The 8,881-nt window shown below is 40.5% G+C and overlaps 2 protein-coding genes across 2 annotated transcripts in view; one reads left to right on the forward strand and one right to left on the reverse strand.

Annotated features, from left to right (window-relative positions):
* On the forward strand, nucleotides 1-3,530 carry LOC103368539 (transmembrane protein 138-like). Its single transcript, XM_008296943.1, has 5 exons — nucleotides 1-53; nucleotides 194-382; nucleotides 928-1,099; nucleotides 1,194-1,269; nucleotides 2,868-3,530. Exons 1-5 carry the CDS (start codon nucleotides 1-3, stop codon nucleotides 2,978-2,980), a joined length of 603 nt encoding a protein of 200 aa, XP_008295165.1. The 3' UTR covers nucleotides 2,981-3,530.
* The window catches only part of cfap70 (cilia and flagella associated protein 70), a 23,281-nt gene continuing 17,910 nt past the window's right edge, over nucleotides 3,511-8,881 (reverse strand). The window contains exons 20-25 of the mRNA XM_008296944.1: nucleotides 8,302-8,454; nucleotides 7,509-7,670; nucleotides 7,096-7,185; nucleotides 5,900-6,001; nucleotides 4,145-4,192; nucleotides 3,511-3,615 (exon numbers count right to left, since the gene is read on the reverse strand). Of these exons, the coding sequence (XP_008295166.1) occupies nucleotides 3,511-3,615; nucleotides 4,145-4,192; nucleotides 5,900-6,001; nucleotides 7,096-7,185; nucleotides 7,509-7,670; nucleotides 8,302-8,454 (660 nt within the window). The remainder of the gene's footprint in view (nucleotides 3,616-4,144; nucleotides 4,193-5,899; nucleotides 6,002-7,095; nucleotides 7,186-7,508; nucleotides 7,671-8,301; nucleotides 8,455-8,881) is intronic.

Genomic DNA, 8,881 nt, shown 5'->3' on the forward strand with positions numbered 1-8,881 from the left:
ATGTTGACGTCCATCGTTGGCCTGACAACGGACCTCAGCTCGACCAGGACTCGGTAAAGCTGCACAGCATGGAGCCCTGACGGCGACTCGGCCCACGTTTACCCGAGAGGAGACACCCGAACGTCCCACCGAAGCCCCGCAGACCACGCTGCGTTCAGGTTCATGTTTCTATGTGGTGTTTGTGAGCGTCCAGTGCAGCCTTGGATCCACAGTGGAACCACAGTCCGCCCGGACGCACCGCCTTCGGGCCGGAGGCGCTCCAAGCCAGCAACTACTCCCTGGTGCTGCTGATCCAGCTCAGCCTGCTCACCTTCGACCTGTTCGTCAACTCGTTCAGCGAGCTGCTGAGGACGGAGCCGGCCGTCCAGCTGGTTCTGTTCATGTGAGTCCAACTCTCTCACAGTTTCAGGAACCTAACGTCGCCTCTGGCTGGAGGAGGAACAGTTATCAGCTGAACACAGCTTGTTTTAATGTATATTTACACAAAGACTCTGGAGATAAAGTCCTCCTGATCTTGTCCTTGTTATTTACACTGTAAAAAAAATTCTGTGAAAATCTATGTGCCAGAAAAACCACGTTGAAGGTACGAAACAGTAACATAAATATATGTACATATATATATATATGTACATATATATATGGAGATCTAGCTCCGCAGCATCAGTTACCATGGCGATCTAGCTCCGCAGCATCAGTTACCATGGAGATCTAGCTCCGCAGCATCAGTTACCAAGGAGACCTAGCAGGTTATAAGAGAGCCACCTTCGTGACACTGAAAACTCTGCCTTTAAGCTCAACATACCTGATAACCCACTAATCCCGTTTCATGGTTCAGCCCTCTGGACTAATCTGTTCTACAAAACACTGTTTTTTTTCCAGTGTTTGCTGCCCTGCTCATGTTTCCTTCGTCTTTTCTCGTCTCAACAGAATCCAGGACATTTCCATCCTGTTCAACCTGATCATCATTCTGCTGATGCTGTTCAACACCTACGTGTTCCAGGTCGGCCTGGTTGCCGTACTGTTGGAGCGGTTCAGAGCTCTGTTAATGCTCTCTGCTCTCTACCTGACCTTCAGCATCATTCTGCACTCCTGGCTCATGGTACCAAAGCGAGCACACTTCACGCACAGCTTTATTCTTTGTTGTCATCTTTCATAGCTTGTGGTGATGTCTGTGTTTTTTCACCTTGTTTCAGAATCTGCGCTGGTTAAATACCAACAGATTTATTTGGACAGACGGCCTCCAGGTGCTGTTTGTCTTCCAGAGAACCGGTAAGATGCTCGTTTTTAAAAATGATTTCCACCTAAATTCATCTGTATTCATGTTGTTTTCATCTCATCTGAAGACAGAAGCCGACATCAGCCAGTCACATTCTGATTAGTTTTAACCGTATTCACGAGCAATCGTAGATGTTCACCAATTAAAGAGTTTAAATTCTGTTTTATATTTTAAACAGATGTAGTTTGTGGGGATTAAATGAGAATAAAAACTGGGAAATTTCACCTCCTGACTCAGCGTGCTTTATAGAAGAAGCAAGAGACGATTTCTCCTCGAGTTAAAAACACTTACAAGAGGATGAATTCTGCTTTTGAAGAACTGTTTTTGCTTTAACGTCTCCCCCGTTAGTTTCTGCCTCTGTATGCATTAAGGAGCACAAACTCAGCTCTGCAAATGTCCGGTGCTGCTCTTAATAAACAGAATAATGAGTGTTTCTGCTCTGCGCTGGCGGATAGTTTATAGTTTTATGTTCACGCTGCGGGCGGCGACATGACATCAGCATGTGGGGGTGATTTTCATATGAGCCGGTAAGTGGATAAAAGGATTAATCGTCTCGTTGGCGTTGTTCTCAGCAGGTGATCGCTGATAAAACTGACAACAAACCGCAGCGACGCTTCACTTTACCGTGGGTTTGGTTCTGTCCCTGATTAAGACGCGTCCACATCAGTCGGTGTTTGATTCGTTTAAAACTCTCACTCGGTTTTAAATGGGTTTTTACTTCTAACATCGATGTAAAATCTCTCAAATAATCTTAATCTACACGACAAACTCATAAGAGAACTTCACCACTCGCCTCAAAATACAAACGCAACTTAAGAATTAACTCATAAATACTCTCTGTCTCTTGTTTCTATATAAAATCCTTGTTGTGGAGATTTGGTTTCATAGAGAGTTACTGTTCAGCTACAGCAGAAGTTTTAAGATTTTCATGATGATTCTAAAACTAGCTGCAGCAGCTGCATTAAATATCAGTCGACTGATGTGTTTTTTTTTTTTAAGCGTTGACACCAAAACCGATTTAAAACAGATATAAATTTCAAATAAAAGGGAAAATTTTGCTCCTAAAATTTAGCCTAACCACAGAAGTTTGCTTCAATACCTTTAGTTTATTCTTGTTTTTTATATGTTTAACTGGAAGAGAACTTTTTTAATGTTTATCCCTTACTGTTGATTGGATTTTACTCGTGATGTGTCATTAATCAGGTCCTTGCTGCCAGTGGTCACGGCAAAGTTAATATACTTTATTGGAAACTAGCAAAAAAAAAAACTAAAATACAATACAGATAATAACATCTGCAGAAATATAAGCAACATGTGGGTTGTCAGAAACCAACAAAAGCAAAAATGAGCACAAGTGCAATAAACAGAAATGATTCACTTGTCATGTTTTGTTGGTTTTGTGCTGCTTGATGTTTATTCAAAGCAACGAAAACGGGGAAAGCGACGCAAAAACAGGATTTTTTCATGCAAAAAGAAAAAAACGTCACAAGATACTCTGACGGCTGATAAGAAACACATCTAAACAGTCTGCTCAGAGCGTAGGATTTTGTGTTTTTGCGTGTAAAAACGTCCTGTTTCTGTCCGTTTGCAGCTTCGGTGTTGTACTACTACTTCTACAAGAGGACGTCGGAGTACCTGGGCGACCCTCGGCTCTACGAGGACTCGCCGTGGCTGCGAGAACTCTTTGCTCGAGTCAGACAGTGAAGCCCGAGGACACCAGGAGGCCAGAAATAGGAGGAAAAGCAGCTCATACGACCTCGAACCTGGTCGGTTTAAAACAGCTCATTTACAATCGCGCCGCTGTCTGCGTGTGGGAAACAGTGACTTCCAAACTGGAAATGACAAACAGAGGTAAAATGCACTTCTTGCACCAGACAGGCCAAAAGGATGTTCCACACAACGTTTCCTTCCAGCGCAGCGAGGATTGTGCCAAAATCTGGGAGGACGTTTGAGTCCAGAACGCCTCGAAATGGTGACAATGACATGAAAAATGCTGAAATTGATTTTTTTTATTTCTGAACATGCCCTTTTGATTGTTCCTCCTCTTGTTGCTGTGCAGTTTTTAAAGTCTATCTTGCAGATGTTTTATATGTGTGTTTGTTGCTTTGAGTTTGTTTGTCGGTTTAACTTTTGTTTTTGTTGGCTCAGCAGTTACTCATCTTATTATGTGCATCATACGTCACACGTGCTCTAAATGCAATAAAATATGATTTAAAACAAGTTCTGCGTGTGATTTAAACCTCAGGCCTTTGTTGGAAACACGACGCCAGACAACTGAAGCGAAGCTGCTCCTTCAGCTCATCGAACTCTTGGAGGAGAGATTCGTCCTGCAGCTTGAACTGAAAACCAGAAAACAGAAAGATTTCTTTATCCTGAATCGGTTTCACAGAAAATCAATCAATATTCAATATAGGCATTCAAGGATTCAAGGAAACTCTGGATTTGTTAGGTTTTTCTATTACTTATTACGAGAAGTGTCTTGAGATGGAGCATGTTGTGATTTGGCACTTACATTCACAAATACAAATAAATTAGAATTTAAAACTAAAAACAGCAAAAAACAAAACTATTTTTTGCTGAATTCTTATGTTAAATATAGAAGAAACTTATATTGAAGTGCACCGGAGTTGATCAAAGACAGGCGACAACAAAAAACATGTGCAAGACAGAAAACAGGATAAAAACGTATAAAACTAAGACCATCAGGAGAACCAAAAGCTCTGAAAACCTGTCTGCGTTGACATTTCCCTTTTTATCCCCCATAAATACAGATTTCAAAGCATTAACAATATTAAACAATAAACCCCAAACTGTCTCATCTCTATGTAAAAAATGAACATGACTGATAAAAACACGAGACCAACTCACCCTTGTTGCGTATTTAAGACACTGCTCTGCGTCTTCTGGTCGTCCCAACTGAAAATAAAAAGTTCATCAGACGAGTTAAAGCAGCTGTAGATGATGGAAACCTGATTTGGTGTTTAATTACATCCCAGCAGAAGGTTTAAAGAGATTTAAATGTCAAGTGTTCTTAGAAGGACCTCAGAGTTTATGTGAAGACTGAACAGAATTATTTAAAATTTGCTTGACTAATTTAAATAGTAAGGTTGAGACTTTACTTTACGGTATTATTTATTCTATATATTTACCTTAAAAGTCTAAATATTGAGAATATTAGGTGCCTACAATATTATTTATTACAGAAATTTGCCTGACTTGTTTAAATACTAAGTTAAGACCCTTCAGTGTTATTTGTTAAACAAGTTTACCCTAATTTAAATATGACGTTTTTAAGGACCCTACAATATTATTTATTACAGAAATTCACCTGACTAATGTAAATAATGGGAATAGGACCCTATAATATTATTTATGACACAAATTTGTCTCAAAAGTATAAATATGAGGTTATTACGGATTTTAAAACATTTTTTGTGACAAAAATTCACTCAAAATGTCCAAATATTAAAGTTATTAAGGACCCTACAATCTTGTTTATTACACTAATATTTACCTGACTAACTTAGATATTAAATATTGTTTAGTAGTAAAATATAATTTATTACACACATTTACCTCAAAAATTTAAATATTAAGGTTACTTACGACCCTACAATATTATTTATGCCATAAATTTATCTTAAGTATTTTAAATATTAAGACGATCTATTATTAATTACATAAATGTACTTGACTAATTCAAAAAGTTATTGAGGAACCTACAATATTGATTACTATATATATTATATAAATTTAAATATTGAGGTTAGGACCCTATAATATTATCTACTGTTTATTACCTTAAAGGTTCAAATATTAATGTTATTAAGGACTTCAAAGGACTACTTATGATATAACCTAATAGTTTAAAAGTGAAGATTAAGACCCTACAATATTATTATTGATGCAAATTTACCCACAAAGTGAAGATATTAAAGCTATTAAGAACAATATTATTTATGGTGCAAATTTATCTTAAGTATTTTAAATATGAAGACGATCTATTATTAATTATATAGATGTACTTGATTAATTCAAAAAGTTACTGAGGAACCTACAATATTGATCATTATATATATTATATTAATTTAAATATTGAGGTTAGAACCCTATAATATTATCTATTGTTTATTACCTTAAAGGTTTAAATATTAATGTTATTAAGGACTTCAAAGGAGTATTTATGATATAACGTAATAGTTTAAAAATGAACATTAAGACCCTACAATATTATTATTGATGCAAATTTACCCACAAAGTTAAGATATTAAAGCTATTAAGAACAATATTATTTATGCTACGGGTTGACTTTATTAAAATATTCATGTTAAAACCTTATAATATGACCTAGAGTATAAATGAATGTGTTTGTGTGATTAATAAACAGCATCGATGGGGTGCGTGACGCTGTGGGAATTCTGTTCATCAGTTATCAACCAGTTATTTCTGCCTCCTTCTGTGATTTATGATCTGTTTTCTTTGTGAGACTATATTGTATGTTTGGGTAAAGAAAGGCTCCATTTTCCGGTGTTCTTTGAGAGCGGTGAGCGTCACACTGTGCAGAGGAGGCAGAGCTTGAAGCGGGACACGGCCGGTAGCTTTCAGAGCGCCGCCATCACTCACCCTGAGGCACAGCAGCGACAGGTAAGCCCACACCTCGGCGTTCTGGATGTTCAGACGGTTGGCTTCAGCCAGAGCCTCTTCAGCCTCACTCAGCTGCTGCAGCTGCACAAACAGACACAACAACAACAACAACAACAACAACAAGGCTCATTAGCTCCCAAAGCAGACGATGAAACACGGCTCCTCCGTACACTTTCAGGAGTTACCTCGGCTTTGTTCATAATAGAAAACCTCCGACTCTACTGCAAGACTTTTACATTTTTATGGGAGAATAAGAATAAATGAAGAATATAAACAATGCTGTTGGAGCTAAACCACAGCAGCTTCATCACAGGTTTTACTGGTGGTTTACTTGTTGTATTTCAGTTATATATCACACTAACATCTGATTGTTTTTCCACATTTCTTATGCTATTAGATTTCTTTCTGAGCAATACCTGGTACAAGAATCTCCTTTGGGAAATTTGGTCTTATCTCATCTTTAACCTTGTCTTATCTGATCTTAAACCTTATTTTATCTTTTTTTCAAATTTCTTTTCCTAGTGTAGGAGCCACTTATGTTTATTGTTGGCAGGTTATTTAGTTTGCATCATTTGGACACATGGTGGCGGTAATTAGACGCAGGCTGTATATGTAGAGGGCGCAGGTGGCAGGAAGAGGAAGGTACAGGTCGGGGGAGTTCTCACCAGACCAGCCACAGACCAGTAAACAGCAAACAGACTCGGACAGAGATATACTAAATTCACTAGAGGAAAACCCCTTTATGTTCATCTTTGGATTTCATCAAATAAACCATCCACTAAACTGCAAGTATATGGACTGGAGATTCTGTTTTGGGTCTGTGTCCGTTAACTCCTGCTCCACCTGAGCAGTAACGGCAATAAAAGGACATCCATCCATCCATTAACCCTCACTAGAGTCATGGGGGGCTGGAGTCTATCCCAGCTGACTCAGGGTGAACATGGAGACTCCACGCAGGAAGATCCCGGGTGTCCTCACCAGGATGAGAACCGACGACCTTCTAGCTGCGAGGCGACAGTGCTAACCACCGAGCCACCGTGCAGCCCCATAAAAGGACACTGGGACATTACAAAATTGCCATTACACCCAGCTTGTCCTATCTTATCTTAAACCTTATCTTATCCCTGATTTTATCATGTCCTAATCAATTTCACACCATTGTTCTGGAGTTTTACCCGGTAGCAGGCGGTGCCGAGGCCCAGCCAGGTGAGGCAGGATGGAGACTGTTCACAGGCCTGCAGGTAAACACCTTGGGCTTGTTCAAACTGAAAATAACAAAAAAATAAGACTGTTGAGGTTCATATCAGATGTTTATCGTTTTCTAAATGCTTCAAATTCATGAGAATAACTGTGATTTCAGTCTGGTTCCTACAGCATCATGCTCTTTATGAGAAACTTGCTTGATTATAATTGTGCTGCAAATTAAAATGTATAAACTTGTCCTGGAAGACCTTTTGTTCCTCACAAACTACGACAAGAGTGCTTCGCTGTGTTACTCCAGACTTTTTAAAACCTCATCCGGTGATTCGGCAGCAGCAGATTCAGTAAACATGAGTGAACTGTGTGACCGATTGTCTCAGTGTCTGACCTCCTTCTTCAGGAGATAGATGGATCCCAGGCGGAGGAGGACGACGTGAACGTCCGAAGGCCGCTGCTGGAGGGTGAGGCTCCACTCGTAGCTCTGCTGGGCGTCAGTGAACGCACCTTGCAGGTAGTGATAGTGACCGTTTAGAGCCCAGACAGCTGCATCCTGCTCACAGTGCAACAAAACACACAGGTTAGTGGTCGGTGGAGGTTTAATCAGGTGTGGTGGTGTCGTCACATCAGTCATTTTTAAGCAGTTCACTTTTAATTTACAGCAGATGTCCTCAAAAACTGAGCAACCGAGCAAGAAGGACACCAGTGAGGGAGGCCACCAGGACACCTATGACTTCTGAAGGAGTTACAAGCTTCAGCTTTTTTGGAGAATGGCCAAAAGACAGCCGCTGTTGAGAAAAGCTCATCAAAATCTGGACTTCTGGACTTCACCAGAAGACATGTGGAGACTCTGAAGTCAGCTGGAAGAAGGTTCTTTGACTTGATGAGACCAAAATGGAGCTTTTTGTCCATCAGACTAGATGCTATGTTTGCCGGACACCAAACACTGCACATCATCACAAGCACATCGTCCCCACATGAAGCATGGCAGTGGCAGCATCAGTGCTTAGAAAAACTAGACAAGTGGTGTAATAAATTTGTTAAGCACACGCCTACTATGTATTGGGATCTTTTTCTTTCTCTGTACGGCATGGAGGTATGAATACTGAAACCACAGACTGTACTTTCTAATGCAGTCTGTGATTAGAGCCTAGTGCTGCAGCTGGCACACGGTTTAGCAGTACCTGATCTCCGTGAAGCAGCGCCTCCCTGAGGTTGGCGGCTGCACTGCTGTAGTCGGCTCTGAGCAGCTGCAGGTGAGCCAGGTGAAGCAGGTAGGAGACGCTGCGACCTCCGTCTGAACTCAGCAGCTCCTGGGACAAAGCACACTCCGCCATCTGACAGCGGAAAACATTCAACACTGATTTGAGGCTTTGATTATGAACAAAACGACAAACTCTGAGGCTCATGGTTGCTGTGTTACAGTGCTGATACTTCTCTTGTAGGTTCCTTGAAGAACTTTTGCCTTCATCCAAGAGGCTTCTTCAGTTCTGACTGACTACTGGGGAGTTACAGAACTTATTTTCAGTCCAGCTCACATGGCTAACGGTCCATTATGACCCAGGACTACGATGCCTTAAGGTTTGAATTGTTGTGAAACCAGGTGGTCCACCAACACCACGATGACAACAACAAAATACCACGATTGCTGTTGTTGTTGGTGGACCACCTGGTTTCACAACAGTTCACACCTTGAGGCATGTGAGTGACTATAAATTTTGTAACTCCCCAGGAGTCAGAACTGAAGAAGCCTCCTGGATGAAG

This window comes from Stegastes partitus, unplaced genomic scaffold, assembly GCF_000690725.1.
Source record: "Stegastes partitus isolate 25-593 unplaced genomic scaffold, Stegastes_partitus-1.0.2 Scaffold1170, whole genome shotgun sequence".
Taxonomy (NCBI): Eukaryota; Metazoa; Chordata; class Actinopteri; family Pomacentridae; genus Stegastes; species Stegastes partitus.